This window comes from Platichthys flesus, chromosome 9, assembly GCF_949316205.1.
Source record: "Platichthys flesus chromosome 9, fPlaFle2.1, whole genome shotgun sequence".
Lineage (NCBI taxonomy): Eukaryota > Metazoa > Chordata > Actinopteri > Pleuronectiformes > Pleuronectidae > Platichthys > Platichthys flesus.
Genome location: NC_084953.1, coordinates 13,089,377 through 13,106,195, shown reverse-complemented (window position 1 = coordinate 13,106,195; position 16,819 = coordinate 13,089,377). Strand labels below are relative to the sequence as shown.

The following is a 16,819-nucleotide window of genomic DNA, read 5'->3' as shown; positions in this document are numbered from 1 at the left end:
CACTTTGGGTTCCACATGTGTCTTCGACAAATATAGCAGCATTCCTTTCTGCAGGACCTCTCTGCCGTTGATTCTGACATCACCCCCAGAATGCAATGCTGTTTGCAGTATAGTACAATGTTCATAAATATTTCCCAGAATGCATTGTTTTCTACAGCACAGTGCTGTTTTAATAGAAACAGAATGTAACAGTCAGAATTGTAATCACACAAGAACACTTTGATGAACGTGTTGTTGGAATTTAAAATTAATCACAGGCCTTTTACCTTTTGGTTTGAGTCCATTCAATCATTGATAGTTAAGATATGAGTTAATACTTTGATTATGTGTCTTAAGACAACACTTGATGACTGAAAACCTTAATTCACCAAAGTGTCCTGTTTGATTTATAAGGACAGGTTCCTTGTACAATGTACTCAGTACTTCTGTTAAACAAATAAACGGTTCAATCACATGAACTGTGGCTTCAATATTTTAATAGAGGTTAAGCAGACCCTTCATCACGTATATCTAATACATACTTTTAAAGTGTCAACAGCAGTAAACATTTGTTATAGAAGTCGTTTCATTTCATCATCAACTTCATTTAGTTCAATAATCTCTCTTTAATGCTCCAAGTGAGGGGAAGTCTCTGCTCGCATCTCACAGGGGCCTGTCCCTCTCATTTCATCCGTTTGGACCATCTCCTGGATGTAGACTGGACCCGATCCGGTCGCAGCACGGTAACCATTGAAGGGATCTTGGTGCTTTTGTCCTCTGCATCTCATCACACAATTCCCTGTGAGACCTGAAAGTGGTTTTGAGACCCTTGTTAAAGCTCAAACAAAACTGGAGTAAATGCACTGAAAGTAAAATGCTACAGAGCAGAAACGGTCACTTACTGTTTCTTCCACTTCTCAGTCTGATGAAGTCCACCAATAGGAGAGCACCAAGAGAAAGAAGAACACAGAGGACCACAGCAGCAATGGCTGGAACAGCACCTGCAGGAGTGAAGGGCGAACAGAAAGGAGATTGATCTTCTTTTCACCAACATGACAGTGACTCATTCTGACAATTCCTCTGTGGTTTACTGCTCTGGACTCAAACACAAAAGAACAGAGGATGAAGTGGAAAGTGAGTTAAAGGCAAGACTCATATACCTTTCCCCGGCTGGTTGGATGTGGAGTTGTTCTCCAGATGAGGCGCAGCACTGACGTGGTTCCTGTGTTCCACTGTTTCACAGGAGATACAAACAGGTTGAGAACTTTCTCACATCACGTTCACTCACAATCTGCCGTTTTTCCACTGTCATGTCCACAGGCATGAGTTCAGGATTCTTACCAACATGCAGGGTGATGATGCACCTGGGTTTCAGTTTGGGGATCAAACATGTGTAATCTCCTCTGTCAGACATCTTCACAGAGGAGATCTGCACTGAGATGTTTCCCATGATCAGGCCTTTGTGGTCCAGTGTGGTTCTGTGTCTGTACTGCTTCATCTGGGCGTTGAGGAGGACTCTTCTGTCTCGATACAGGAGGACATACTGGCTGATGTCAGTTCTTGTAACTTCCACTGTGTAATTCATCAAGTTGACCAAGGGAACAAGTCCACACCAAAGACTCACGTCTTCACCTTCTTCCACCGTTAATGAGAGACTCGAACATGTGGGATGAGATCCACCTGAGAAAACACAGAAAACGATTAGTCCTGTTAACATCACACAGAGCTGATGCCTATCAGGGCAGATGTGGTGTCAGTGTGAACTTGAATTAATAAACTCACCAGAGACAAGTGGGACAATGAGCAGTAAAGTGAACAGAGTCTTGTTCATTTTCCAGAGTTTTGTCCGCGGCACAGATTGTACCAAACCCGTATATGGATCTGAAGAGCCGGCTGCACTTCCTGTTCTCTCTCTATGATCCTCACTGACGTAGAGCTGATGTCCTGTGCAGGTAAAAATGCAGAGTGCAACCTTTTATACTCGTAATGTTCGGTTAAAAAATCGACTCACATTGGGCCAATCACATCGCAGAATGATCACATGAATGGAATGTCGGAGATACACAGGGGGCGTGTCTGGAGAGACGCTTCTCGAAGGTAAACTGTTGAATCCGCATTGGTTCTGCGTAATTTTCGGTTGGAGCGAACCAGCGCGTGGCGGCGGCTCTAGAGAGCGACGCGTCGGACAGACGGAGCGGGTCTACAGCCGCTTGTTGGAAAGAGGATCGATAACAACACTTGATGTCGTACATGGTGACCGGTGCTGAGAGACTGACACGGGGAGCACAGAGAGAATAGACGGGGACTATAATGATTGAAACAAAGGTATCTCCACAGGAGGTAGACTTTGGATTCGGGAAATATAGAATTCGGGAGTTTTAACCAAACCGGGCTGGAACCTCAACAACCGATCTCACGACACTTTACACGGAGTCGTTCTGACCGGCATTCTGACTGGCAAAAGGGCGCGTCCCGCCGGATCCACGCCATGGAACTCAGTGGCGCTGTTCACTTCGGCTGTGATCGCGCTCTGCACCGATGCTTTCTGCGTCAGCTCTTTTTCTTCGAGTCGTCGCCAGATGCGGAAGCGTCGCGCAACTCTCTGGCGCTCAGCAGCCTGGCTGTCGGCCCGTGATTCTGCTTTCTCCGCTCCAGTTGTATATGCTCCGTTCAATGTAGGGGTTCGTGGTAAATGATGATGGTCTACATAGTCCATCATCCCCCCCCCCCCCCCTACTTAATCGGGGGGGGGGGACTCGGAAATATTAACTCCGGGGGAACATCAGGGAACTCTTATTTTACCAGGACCATTCAAAATGAATAAAGAAAGGAATCTTTCATATTGTATTTCATTATCACGTGTAATAGAGTCTCTTTGTGGGATTAATGTTTTGTCCTAATACTTGCAGTGTCAAGATGCATCATTTCTTCAAGTGTTTTACAAGGTTCATTAGTTTTATCACATGCAGTGAACAGACTGATAACTGTCATGTTCCGAAATCTACATCTGGAATGGACAACTTTTTTTCTATCAAAAAATCTGCAAGTATTTCAGTTGGCGCATTTCATCAACCGAAATCATTCATTCAGTAGACGTTGTTCAGAATATCACATCAACACAGGAACCAAGGTTTTGTTAAAGAGGAGTTTAATTCATAGGAATCAGATGGATCATCCTCTAGAGAAGGTCCATTGTTGGCTTCACCACTTTGGGTTCCACATGTGTCTTCGACAAATATAGCAGCATTCCTTTCTGCAGGACCTCTCTGCCGTTGATTCTGACATCACCCCCAGAATGCAATGCTGTTTGCAGTATAGTGCAATGTTCATAAATATTTCCCAGAATGCATTGTTTTCTACAGCACAGTGCTGTTTTAATAGAAACAGAATGTAACAGTCAGAATTGTAATCACACAAGAACACTTTGATGAACGTGTTGTTGGAATTTAAAATTAATCACAGGCCTTTTACCTTTTGGTTTGAGTCCATTCAATCATTGATAGTTAAGATATGAGTTAATACTTTGATTATGTGTCTTAAGACAACACTTGATGACTGAAAACCTTAATTCACCAAAGTGTCCTGTTTGATTTATAAGGAAAGGTTCCTTGTACAATGCACTCACTACTTCTGTTAAACAAATAAACGGTTCAATCACATGAACTGTGGCTTCAACATTTTAATAGAGGTTAAGCAGACCCTTCATCACGTATATCTAATACATACTTTTAAAGTGTCAACAGCAGTGAACATTTGTTATAGAAGTCGTTTCATTTCATCATCAACTTCATTCAGTTCAATAATCTCTCTTTAATGCTCCAAGTGAGGGGAAGTCTGTGCTCGCATCTCACAGGGGCCTGTTCCTCTCATTTCATCCGTTTGGACCATCTCCTGGATGTAGACTGGACCCGATCCGGTCGCAGCACGGTAACCATTGAAGGGATCTTGGTGCTTTTGTCCTCTGCATCTCATCACACAATTCCCTGTGAGACCTGAAAGTGGTTTTGAGACACTTGTTAAAGCTCAAACAAAACTGGAGTAAATGCACTGAAAGTAAAATGCTACAGAGCAGAAACGGTCACTTACTGTTTCTTCCACTTCTCAGTCTGAGGAAGTCCACACACAGGAGAGCACCAAGAGAAAGAAGAACACAGAGGACCACAGCAGCAATGGCTGGAACAGCACCTGCAGGAGTGAAGGGCGAACAGAAAGGAGATTGATCTTCTATTCACCAACATGACAGTGACTCATTCTGACAATTCCTCTGTGGTTTACAGCTCTGGACTCAAACACAAAAGAACAGAGGATGAAGTGGAAAGTGAGTTAAAGGCAAGACTCAGATACCTTTCCCCGGCTGGTTGGATGTGGAGTTGTTCTCCAGATGAGGCGCAGCACTGACGTGGTTCCTGTGTTCCACTGTTTCACAGGAGATACAAACAGGTTGAGAACTTTCTCACATCACGTTCACTCACAATCTGCCGTTTTTCCACTGTCATGTCCACAGGCATGAGTTCAGGATTCTTACCAACATGCAGGGTGATGATGCACCTGGGTTTCAGTTTGGGGATCAAACATGTGTAATCTCCTCTGTCAGACATCTTCACAGAGGAGATCTGCACTGAGATGTTTCCCATGATCAGGCCTTTGTGGTCCAGTGTGGTTCTGTGTCTGTACTGCTTCATCTGGGCGTTGAGGAGGACTCTTCTGTCTCGATACAGGAGGACATACTGGCTGATGTCAGTTCTTGTAACTTCCACTGTGTAATTCATCAAGTTGACCAAGGGAACAAGTCCACACCAAAGACTCACGTCTTCACCTTCTTCCACCGTTAATGAGAGACTCGAACATGTGGGATGAGATCCACCTGAGAAAACACAGAAAACGATTAGTCCTGTTAACATCACACAGAGCTGATGCCTATCAGGGCAGATGTGGTGTCAGTGTGAACTTGAATTAATAAACTCACCAGAGACAAGTGGGACAATGAGCAGTAAAGTGAACAGAGTCTTGTTCATTTTCCAGAGTTTTGTCCGCGGCACAGATTGTACCAAACCCGTATATGGATCTGAAGAGCCGGCTGCACTTCCTGTTCTCTCTCTATGATCCTCACTGACGTAGAGCTGATGTCCTGTGCAGGTAAAAATGCAGAGTGCAACCTTTTATACTCGTAATGTTCGGTTAAAAAATCGGGAAGGCCCTCCCTCGACTCACATTGGGCCAATCACATCGCAGATTGATCACATGAATGGAATGTCGGAGATACACAGGGGGCGTGTCTGGAGAGACGCTTCTCGAAGGTAAACTGTTGAATCCGCATTGGTTCTGCGTAATTTTCGGTTGGAGCGAACCAGCGCGTTTCTGCGGCTCTAGAGAGCGACGCGTCGGACACAGAGGAGGACGGAGCGGGTCTACAGCCGCGTGTTGGAAAGAGGATTGATATCAACACACTGAGTTCACAACACTTCATGTCGTACATGGTGACCGGTGCTGAGAGACTGACACGGGGAACACAGAGAGAATAGACGGAGACTATAATGATTGAAACAAAGGTGTCTCCACAGGAGGTAGACTTTGTATTTGGGAAATATAGAATTCGGGAGTTTTTACCAAACCGGGCTGGAACCTCAACAACCGATCTCACGACACTTTACACGGAGTCGTTCTGACATGCAGTCTAACTGGCAACAGGGCGCGTCCCGCCGTGTTCAAGCCATGGAACTCAGTGGCGCTGTTCACTTCGGCTGTGATCGCGCTCTGCACCGATGCTTTCTGCGTCAGCTCTTTTTCTTCGAGTTGTCGCCAGATGCGGAAGAGTCGCGCAACTCTCTGGCGTGCAGCAGCCTGGCTGCCGGCCCGTGATTCTGCTTTCTCCGCTCCGGTTGTATATGCTCCGTTCAATGTAGGGGTTCGTGGTAAATGATGATGGTCTTCATAGCACCCCCCCCCCTCTCTCTTTCTCTGTCTGACTGCTTGTGTGCCAGTAGTGTGTTTGTGTGGGAGGGGGGCATTTAATCATGCGAGGGGAAAAACTCGGCAATTTTAACTCCGGGGGAACAGCAGGGAACTCTATAGTACGGGACAGATATTTGATAATTGATATATAATATGTCATTAATTTCGTTTAAAATCATTTCCCAGTGTGTTTCCCCGAGCGATGCGCAGCCCCGAGCAAACCTGTGCGCCTCCTTTCCGCTCCCATGTTATTCAGATGTGATGTTCACATTGTCGCAGAGGGTTCCAACACAGTTTAGCAGTTTCCTGTCGATATTGGTCGGTCCACCACTGAATGGTGTGTCACCGGTATGTCACGTTTGAGTTTCTGCCTATAGGAAGGTAGGGAAAACTGAAGTGATCTGATTTGCCGAATCTGAGTCGAGGGAGGGCCTTATACAAATCCCCGGTGAGTGTAAATCCCGAACGTTACGAGGATAAAAGGTTGCACTCTGTACTTTTATCTGCACAGGACATCAGCTCCAGATCAGTGAGGATCTTAGCGAGAGATCAGGTCCTGCAGCCGGCTCTTCTGATCCCTGGACCTGACTTAATTGAAGGAACACAATTTATACAATTGTTACAATTTCGTTATTATATATATTATTTCATGTTCATTCGTTTGTTCTAAGATGGTCAGTCGGGGCGCCGAACACAGCGTGACAGATCCACCCGTGCTCCTTTACAGCAAGATGAATTGTTACAACCCGACCTCTGATATTTAAATTTAGAAGCCTAGGTTTATGTGATTGAACACTTTATTTGTTTAACACAAGTACTGAGTAGATTTGTTCGCAAATATTTCCAAGCCTATCTTCATAAACACTTGACATCATATATCAGAGACTGTATTTATCCAACCTCTAATCTCAGATTCCTGTGTTCTGCTGCTTCTTCTGAATCAAGAGGAACAAGAGCCGTTTGTGGGACTCGTCCCCAAGAGGACAGGGAGAGACATTCAGAAGAAATCTGTCTCAATCAACCTAATAGACTTTGAGTGTACTTTCATATAGGTCAGTGAGAGCTCTCTCTCCAGGTCTTTGTCAATTTGTCTCTTTAATTTTGTACATGTAATCATATACTTGTTCTCCTGTCCCCTAAATATGAATTATTTCCCTTCAAATGTGTGTAAGCCTCCTTTCCATATACACAAAAGGGAACATACTCACTTGTCCGAGGGCACATGTATATATACCATAGTAAGAATTGATCTCTTAAGCCTTTTAAGGTGACTGTAAAACAGGAACTGCGCAGACCCTATTTCCTCCACTTTAATTCTCTCTGTTAGAAATTTGGATCAGTATTTGGATGTATTTACTTCATCAATGTCACGTGTTGATCTTCCATGTAATGAAGTTGCAGAGCTCCCACCGTCGGTGCTTCACACACGATGCCTCAGAAACCATGTTCTGATGACAGGGTTCAGAGGACAGTGTATCCTGCCAATGTGTTGTTGAATTAATAGTTTTAATAAAGATTCGTCTGATAGAGGCACTCTTATTTTACCAGGACCATTCAAAATGAATAAAGAAAGGAATCTTTCATATTGTATTTCATCATCACGTTTTATAGATTCTCTTTGTGGGATTCATGTTTTGTCCTATTACTTGCAGTGATGCATCATTTCTTCAAGTGTTTTACAAGGTTCATTAGTTTTATCACATGCAGTGAACAGACTGATAACTGTCATGTTCCGAAATCTACATCTGTAATGGACAACTTTTTTTCTATCAAAAAATCTGCAAGTATTTCAGTTGGCGCATTTCATCAACCGAAATCATTCATTCAGTAGACGTTGTTCAGAATATCACATCAACACAGGAACCAAGGTTTTGTTAAAGAGGAGTTTAATTCATAGGAATTGACTGTCATCATGCTGCTATTACATTCAATTACATTGTACAGTATTTGAGATTATGTTGAATTTCCTTTAAAACAATAATAAACAGACAAGTTAATTTACATGACAATTGTTTACAGTGCGGAAGTGTCACTGTAACAGACCGCGTCACACTCGCGCTGTGGGTTTTACGCGATGTCCTCGCCCCCGGTCTACTGGGTGAATAAAGCGAGCGGACGGACGAAAGTTGCATCCGCGCAGAACATCAGCTCCTGTGGGAACACGCGAGCAAAGCGATGATGGGAGCGACACTGATGGGATCGGTCCCAGAATGTCCCCGTGGTTAACTCTGAGGCTTCAGGGGGGGCGAACAGCAAAACAGAAAACCCAAACCACCTGAAGGGAACAACTTAAACTAACCTACTGAAATTAAAGGAACCAAAAGACATGTTCCTAACCTGGGTCCTCATCCAGAAACAGGAGAAAACATGGGTTCAACTCAAAGGATACCCACCCCCCAAACCGGGCTGGAACATCACCAACAGATCTTAAAACACTTTACAAGGAACAGTTGTGACCGGCAGCAATGATCGCTGTGTTCACACCAGACGCGGAAGCGCACGAAGCGCCGCCCAGAGCGACTCTCTGGTGAGCAGCAGCCTGGCGGTTCACACCGACCGCACATTTCCCTCGCGCCGGTCAGCCCGTGATTCTGCTTTCTCCGCTGGATGTTGTTTGCTCCGTTCAATGGTAGATGATGAAGGTCTTCATAGCACCACTTATGCGCATTCCTGTAGGGAGTGTGAACATGGTCGAGTGGGTTCGCAGCCCGCCTAGGACAGCTTATGTTATGATGGTATCGCTGCAGGACTTTCCTCATCTTTGCGTTGTTAAAATCATCGGCCACCATACCCGCAGCCTCGGGCCGTGATGTCTCAGTCCTGTTGATAACCGCATGCAGCTCGTCCAGGGTCTGACGTCGTTATGTGGCAGAATGTGCACCGCTGTTATAACGACCGATGTAAACTCCCTCGGGATGTAATAAGGTGGGCATCTGATCACGAGCTGCTCCAGGTCCGGAGAACAGCCCGAAGAAATAATCTCCACATCTGAGCACCACACATTGTTCTCCATGCAGCAGACACCTCCTCCCTTGCTCTTCCCCGAGTTTGTTGTCCGGTCCTGGCGGTGAATGGAGACCCCCTCGGGAACCATTGCGGAGTCCGGGATCGAGCCAAGTCTCCGTGAACACCATCACATTACAAAAAGTCAGACTGCCTTTTTGTAATGTTAAGATCTGTTGGTGATGTTCCAGCCCGGTTTGGGGGGTGGGTATCATTTGAGTTGAACCCATGTTTTCTCCTGTTTCTGGATGAGGACCCAGGTTAGGAACATGTCTTTTGGTTCCTTTAATTTCAGTAGGTTAGTTTAAGTTGTTCCCTTCAGGTGGTTTGGGTTTTCTGTTTTGCTGTTCGCCCCCCCTGAAGCCTCAGAGTTAACCACGGGGACATTCTGGGACCGATCCCATCAGTGTCACTTCCATCATCGCTTTTCTCGCGTGTTCCCACAGGAGCTGATGTCCTGCGCTGACAGACTGCAGAGTGCAAGCTTTATACAGGTAATGCTCGGGATTTAACATTCGGAATTTGTGTAAGGCCCTCCCTCGACCATCGACCAACATTTGGCAAATCAGATCGAAGGGCGGCGTGTCTGGAGAGGCGGAGGCACACAGGGGGGCGTGTCTGGAGAGACGCTTCCCGAAGGTAAACTGTTGAATCCGCATTGGTTCTGCGTACTGTTTGGTCGGAGCGAACTAGCGCGAGTCGGTGGCTCTGGAGACTGACGCGTCGGAGACAGAGGAAGACGGAGCGGGTCTACAGCCGCGTGTTGGATAGAGGATTGATATCAACACACTGAGTTCACAATACTTCATGTCGTACATGGTGACCGGTGCTGATAGACCGACACGGGGAGCACAGAGAGAATAGACGGAGACTATAATGATTGAAACAAAGGTGTCTCCACAGGAGGTAGACTTTGGATTCGGGAAATATAGAATTCGGGAGTTTTAACCAAACCGGGCTGGAACCTCAACAACCGATCTCACGACACTTTACACGGAGTCGTTCTGACCGGCATTCTGACTGGCAAAAGGGCGCGAGCCGGATCCACGCCATGGAATCAGTGGCGCTGTTCACTTCGGCTGTGATCGCGCTCTGCACCGATGCTTTCTGCGTCAGCTCTTTTTCTTCGAGTCGTCGCCAGATGCGGAAGCGTCGCGCAACTCTCTGGCGCTCAGCAGCCTGGCTGTCGGCCCGTGATTCTGCTTTCTCCGCTCCAGTTGTATATGCTCCGTTCAATGTAGGGGTTCGTGGTAAATGATGATGGTCTACATACCCCCCCCCCCCCCCTCTCTCTCTCTCTTTCTCTGTCTGACTGCTTGTGCGCTTGTAGTGTGTTTGTGTGTGTGGGTTTGGGGATGGGGGGGGGGGGGGGGGGCACTTAATCAGGCGGGGGGGAATACTCGGAAATATTTACTCCGGGGGAACATCAGGGAACTCTTATTTTACCAGGACCATTCAAAATGAATAAAGAAAGGAATCTTTCATATTGTATTTCATTATCACGTGTTATAGAGTCTCTTTGTGGGATTAATGTTTTGTCCTAATGTTTGCAGTGTCCAGATCCATCATTTCTTCAAGTGTTTTACAAGGTTCATTAGTTTTATCACATGCAGTGAACAGACTGATAACTGTCATGTTCCGAAATCTACATCTGTAATGGACAACTTTTTTTCTATCAAAAAATCTGCAAGTATTTCAGTTGGCGCATTTCATCAACCGAAATCATTCATTCAGTAGACGTTGTTCAGAATATCACATCAACACAGGAACCAAGGTTTTGTTAAAGAGGAGTTTAATTCATAGGAATTGACTGTCATCATGCTGCTATTACATTCAGTTACATTGTACAGTATTTGAGATTATGTTGAATTTCATTTAAAACAATAATAAACAGACAAGTTCATTTACATGACAATTGTTTACAGTGCGGAAGTTTCACTGTAACAGACCGCGTCACACTCGCGCTGTGGGTTTTACGCGATGTCCTCGCTGCCGGTCTACTGGGAGAATAAAGCGAGCGGACGGACGAAAGTTGCATCCGCGCAGGACATCAGCTCCTGTGGGAACACGCGAGCAAAGCGATGATGGAAGCGACACTGATGGGATCGGTCCCAGAATGTCCCCGTGGTTAACTCTGAGGCTTCAGGGGGGGCGAACAGCAAAACAGAAAACCCAAACCACCTGAAGGGAACAACTTAAACTAACCTACTGAAATTAAAGGAACCAAAAGACATGTTCCTAACCTGGGTCCTCATCCAGAAACAGGAGAAAACATGGGTTCAACTCAAAGGATACCCACCCCCCAAACCGGGCTGGAACATCACCAACAGATCTTAAAACACTTTACAAGGAACAGTTGTGACCGGCAGCAATGATCGCTGTGTTCACACCAGACGCGGAAGCGCACGAAGCGCCGCCCAGAGCGACTCTCTGGTGAGCAGCAGCCTGGCGGTTCACACCGACCGCACATTTCCCTCGCGCCGGTCAGCCCGTGATTCTGCTTTCTCCGCTGGATGTTGTTTGCTCCGTTCAATGGTAGATGATGATGGTCTTCATAGCACCACTTATGCGCATTCCTGTAGGGAGTGTGAACATGGTCGAGTGGGTTCGCAGCCCGCCTAGGACAGCTTATGTTATGATGGTATCGCTGCAGGACTTTCCTCATCTTTGCGTTGTTAAAATCATCGGCCACCATACCCGCAGCCTCGGGCCGTGATGTCTCAGTCCTGTTGATAACCGCATGCAGCTCGTCCAGGGTCTGACGTCGTTATGTGGCAGAATGTGCACCGCTGTTATAACGACCGATGTAAACTCCCTCGGGATGTAATTAGGTGGGCATCTGATCACGAGCTGCTCCAGGTCCGGAGAACAGCCCGAAGAAATAATCTCCACATCTGAGCACCACACATTGTTCTCCATGCAGCAGACACCTCCTCCCTTGCTCTTCCCCGAGTTTGTTGTCCGGTCCTGGCGGTGAATGGAGACCCCCTCGGGAACCATTGCGGAGTCCGGGATCGAGCCAAGTCTCCGTAAACACCATCACATTACAAAAAGTCAGACTGCCTTTTTGTAATGTTAAGATCTGTTATTGATGTTCCAGCCCGGTTTGGGGGTTGGGTATCATTTGAGTTGAACCCATGTTTTCTCCTGTTTCTGGATGAGGACCCAGGTTAGGAACATGTCTTTTGGTTCCTTTAATTTCAGTAGGTTAGTTAAAGTTGTTCCCTTCAGGTGGTTTGGGTTTTCTGTTTTGCTGTTCGCCCCCCCTGAAGCCTCAGAGTTAACCACGGGGACATTCTGGGACCGATCCCATCAGTGTCACTTCCATCATCGCTTTTCTCGCGTGTTCCCACAGGAGCTGATGTCCCGCGCTGACAGACTGCAGAGTGCAAGCTTTATACAGGTAATGCTCGGGATTTAACATTCGGAATTTGTGTAAGGCCCTCCCTCGACCATCGACCAACATTTGGCAAATCAGATCGAAGGGCGGCGTGTCTGGAGAGGCGGAGGCACACAGGGGGGCGTGTCTGGAGAGACGCTTCACGAAGGTAAACTGTTGAAATCACATTGGTTCTTCTGTGTAATTTTCGGTCGGAGCGAACTAGCGCGTGACAGCGGCTCTGGAGAGCGACGCGTCGGAGACAGAGGAAGACGGAGCGGGTCTACAGCCGCGTGTTGGAAAGAGGATTGATATCAAACCACTGAGTTCACAACACTTGATGTCGTACATGGTGACCGGTGCTGATAGACCGACACGGGGAGCACAGAGAGAAGAGACGGAGACTATAATGTTTGAAACAAAGGTATCTCCACAGGAGGTAGACTTTGTATTTGGGAAATATAGAATTCGGGAGTTTTTACCAAACCGGGCTGGAACATCAACAACCGATCTCACGACACTTTACACGGATTCGTTCTGACCGGCATTCTGACTGGCAACAGGGCGCGTCCCGCCGGATCCACGCCATGGAACTCAGTGGCGCTGTTCACTTCGGCTGTGATCGCGCTCTGCACCGATGCTTTCTGCGTCAGCTCTTTTTTCTTCGAGTTGTCGCCAGATGCGGAAGCGTCGCGCAACTCTCTGGCGCGCAGCAGCCTGGCTGTCGGCCCGTGATTCTGCTTTCTCCGCTCCAGTTGTATATGCTCCGTTCAATGTAGGGGTTCGTGGTAAATGATGATGGTCTACATAGCCCCCCCCCCCCCTCTCTCTCTCTCTCTTTCTCTGTCTGACTGCTTGTGTGCTTGTAGTGTGTTTGTGTGTGTGGGTTTGGGGATGGGGGGGGGGGGGGGCACTTAATCAGGCGGGGGGGAATACTCGGAAATATTTACTCCGGGGGAACATCAGGGAACTCTTATTTTACCAGGACCATTCAAAATGAATAAAGAAAGGAATCTTTCATATTGTATTTCATTATCACGTGTTATAGAGTCTCTTTGTGGGATTAATGTTTTGTCCTAATACTTGCAGTGTCCAGATGCATAATTTCTTCAAGTGTTTTACAAGGTTCATTAGTTTTATCACATGCAGTGAACAGACTGATAACTGTCATGTTCCGAAATCTACATCTGTAATGGACAACTTTTTTTCTATCAAAAAATCTGCAAGTATTTCAGTTGGCGCATTTCATCAACCGAAATCATTCATTCAGTAGACGTTGTTCAGAATATCACATCAACACAGGAACCAAGGTTTTATTAAAGAGGAGTTTAATTCATAGGAATTGACTGTCATCATGCTGCTATTACATTCAGTTACATTGTACAGTATTTGAGATTATGTTGAATTTCATTTAAACCAATAATAAACAGACAAGTTCATTTACATGACAATTGTTTACAGTGCGGAAGTTTCACTGTAACAGACCGCGTCACACTCGCGCTGTGGGTTTTACGCGATGTCCTCGCCGCCGGTCTACTGGGAGAATAAAGCGAGCGGACGGACGAAAGTTGCATCCGCGCAGGACATCAGCTCCTGTGGGAACACGCGAGCAAAGCGATGATGGAAGCGACACTGATGGGATCGGTCCCAGAATGTCCCCGTGGTTAACTCTGAGGCTTCAGGGGGGGCGAACAGCAAAACAGAAAACCCAAACCACCTGAAGGGAACAACTTAAACTAACCTACTGAAATTAAAGGAACCAAAAGACATGTTCCTAACCTGGGTCCTCATCCAGAAACAGGAGAAAACATGGGTTCAACTCAAAGGATACCCACCCCCCAAACCGGGCTGGAACATCACCAACAGATCTTAAAACACTTTACAGGGAACAGTTGTGACCGGCAGCAATGATCGCTGTGTTCACACCAGACGCGGAAGCGCACGAAGCGCCGCCCAGAGCGACTCTCTGGTGAGCAGCAGCCTGGCGGTTCACACCGACCGCACATTTCCCTCGCGCCGGTCAGCCCGTGATTCTGCTTTCTCCGCTGGATGTTGTTTGCTCCGTTCAATGGTAGATGATGATGGTCTTCATAGCACCACTTATGCGCATTCCTGTAGGGAGTGTGAACATGGTCGAGTGGGTTCGCAGCCCGCCTAGGACAGCTTATGTTATGATGGTATCGCTGCAGGACTTTCCTCATCTTTGCGTTGTTAAAATCATCGGCCACCATACCCGCAGCCTCGGGCCGTGATGTCTCAGTCCTGTTGATAACCGCATGCAGCTCGTCCAGGGTCTGACGTCGTTATGTGGCAGAATGTGCACCGCTGTTATAACAACCGATGTAAACTCCCTCGGGATGTAATAAGGTGGGCATCTGATCACGAGCTGCTCCAGGTCCGGAGAACAGCCCGAAGAAATAATCTCCACATCTGAGCACCACACATTGTTCTCCATGCAGCAGACACCTCCTCCCTTGCTCTTCCCCGAGGTTGTTGTCCGGTCCTGGCGGTGAATGGAGACCCCCTCGGGAACCATTGCGGAGTCCGGGATCGAGCCAAGTCTCCGTGAACACCATCACATTACAAAAAGTCAGACTGCCTTTTTGTAATGTTAAGATCTGTTATTGATGTTCCAGCCCGGTTTGGGGGGTGGGTATCATTTGAGTTGAACCCATGTTTTCTCCTGTTTCTGGATGAGGACCCAGGTTAGGAACATGTCTTTTGGTTCCTTTAATTTCAGTAGGTTAGTTAAAGTTGTTCCCTTCAGGTGGTTTGGGTTTTCTGTTTTGCTGTTCGCCCCCCCTGAAGCCTCAGAGTTAACCACGGGGACATTCTGGGACCGATCCCATCAGTGTCACTTCCATCATCGCTTTGCTCGCGTGTCCCCACAGGAGCTGATGTCCTGCGCTGACAGACTGCAGAGTGCAAGCTTTATACAGGTAATGCTCGGGATTTAACATTCGGAATTTGTGTAAGGCCCTCCCTCGACCATCGACCAACATTTGGCAAATCAGATCGAAGGGCGGCGTGTCTGGAGAGGCGGAGGCACACAGGGGGGCGTGTCTGGAGAGACGCTTCTCGAAGGTAAACTGTTGAATCCGCATTGGTTCTGCGTACTGTTTGGTCGGAGCGAACCAGCGCGTGTCGGCGGCTCTAGAGAGCGACGCGTCGGACACAGAGGAAGACGGAGCGGGTCTACAGCCGCGTGTTGGATAGAGGATTGATATCAACACACTGAGTTCACAATACTTCATGTCGTACATGGTGACCGGTGCTGATAGACTGACACGGGGAGCACAGAGAGAATAGACGGGGACTATAATGATTGAAACAAAGGTATCTCCACAGGAGGTAGACTTTGGATTCGGGAAATATAGAATTCGGGAGTTTTAACCAAACCGGGCTGGAACCTCAACAACCGATCTCACGACACTTTACACGGAGTCGTTCTGACCGGCATTCTGACTGGCAAAAGGGCGCGTCCCGCCGGATCCACGCCATGGAACTCAGTGGCGCTGTTCACTTCGGCTGTGATCGCGCTCTGCACCGATGCTTTCTGCGTCAGCTCTTTTTCTTCGAGTCGTCGCCAGATGCGGAAGCGTCGCGCAACTCTCTGGCGCTCAGCAGCCTGGCTGTCGGCCCGTGATTCTGCTTTCTCCGCTCCAGTTGTATATGCTCCGTTCAATGTAGGGGTTCGTGGTAAATGATGATGGTCTACATAGTCCATCATCCCCCCCCCCCCCCCCCTACTTAATCGGGGGGGGGGGACTCGGAAATATTAACTCCGGGGGAACATCAGGGAACTCTTATTTTACCAGGACCATTCAAAATGAATAAAGAAAGGAATCTTTCATATTGTATTTCATTATCACGTGTAATAGAGTCTCTTTGTGGGATTAATGTTTTGTCCTAATACTTGCAGTGTCAAGATGCATCATTTCTTCAAGTGTTTTACAAGGTTCATTAGTTTTATCACATGCAGTGAACAGACTGATAACTGTCATGTTCCGAAATCTACATCTGGAATGGACAACTTTTTTTCTATCAAAAAATCTGCAAGTATTTCAGTTGGCGCATTTCATCAACCGAAATCATTCATTCAGTAGACGTTGTTCAGAATATCACATCAACACAGGAACCAAGGTTTTGTTAAAGAGGAGTTTAATTCATAGGAATCAGATGGATCATCCTCTAGAGAAGGTCCATTGTTGGCTTCACCACTTTGGGTTCCACATGTGTCTTCGACAAATATAGCAGCATTCCTTTCTGCAGGACCTCTCTGCCGTTGATTCTGACATCACCCCCAGAATGCAATGCTGTTTGCAGTATAGTGCAATGTTCATAAATATTTCCCAGAATGCATTGTTTTCTACAGCACAGTGCTGTTTTAATAGAAACAGAATGTAACAGTCAGAATTGTAATCACACAAGAACACTTTGATGAACGTGTTGTTGGAATTTAAAATTAATCACAGGCCTTTTACCTTTTGGTTTGAGTCCATTCAA

General features: G+C 46.8%; 2 protein-coding genes across 2 annotated transcripts; both read right to left on the bottom strand.

The window, feature by feature from the left end:
- Positions 1 to 541: 541 nt before the first annotated feature.
- Positions 542 to 1,914, bottom strand: LOC133961220 (myelin-oligodendrocyte glycoprotein-like). The gene is made up of 5 exons (XM_062396263.1): positions 1,762 to 1,914; positions 1,321 to 1,659; positions 1,140 to 1,211; positions 882 to 980; positions 542 to 787 (listed from the first exon to the last, which is right to left on the bottom strand). The coding sequence occupies exons 1-5, from the start codon at positions 1,808 to 1,810 to the stop codon at positions 606 to 608; spliced, it is 741 nt and encodes a 246-aa protein (XP_062252247.1). The 5' UTR covers positions 1,811 to 1,914; the 3' UTR covers positions 542 to 605.
- A 1,754-nt stretch (positions 1,915 to 3,668) lies between these two features.
- Positions 3,669 to 5,098, bottom strand: LOC133961189 (uncharacterized). The gene is made up of 5 exons (XM_062396217.1): positions 4,946 to 5,098; positions 4,505 to 4,843; positions 4,324 to 4,395; positions 4,066 to 4,164; positions 3,669 to 3,971 (listed from the first exon to the last, which is right to left on the bottom strand). The coding sequence occupies exons 1-5, from the start codon at positions 4,992 to 4,994 to the stop codon at positions 3,790 to 3,792; spliced, it is 741 nt and encodes a 246-aa protein (XP_062252201.1). The 5' UTR covers positions 4,995 to 5,098; the 3' UTR covers positions 3,669 to 3,789.
- Between the last annotated feature and the right edge of the window lie 11,721 nt (positions 5,099 to 16,819).

Coding starts and splice junctions, on each gene's coding strand:
- LOC133961220 (XM_062396263.1), bottom strand. CDS start 1,810: ATGAACAAGACTCTGTTCACTTTACTGCTCATTGTCCCACTTGTCTCT. Junction 1,660..1,761: donor CATTGTCCCACTTGTCTCTG/GTGAGTTTATTA, acceptor GTGTTTTCTCAG/GTGGATCTCATCCCACATGT. Junction 788..881: donor ACTGAGAAGTGGAAGAAACA/GTAAGTGACCGT, acceptor AACCACTTTCAG/GTCTCACAGGGAATTGTGTG.
- LOC133961189 (XM_062396217.1), bottom strand. CDS start 4,994: ATGAACAAGACTCTGTTCACTTTACTGCTCATTGTCCCACTTGTCTCT. Junction 4,844..4,945: donor CATTGTCCCACTTGTCTCTG/GTGAGTTTATTA, acceptor GTGTTTTCTCAG/GTGGATCTCATCCCACATGT. Junction 4,396..4,504: donor CATCATCACCCTGCATGTTG/GTAAGAATCCTG, acceptor CCTGTGAAACAG/TGGAACACAGGAACCACGTC.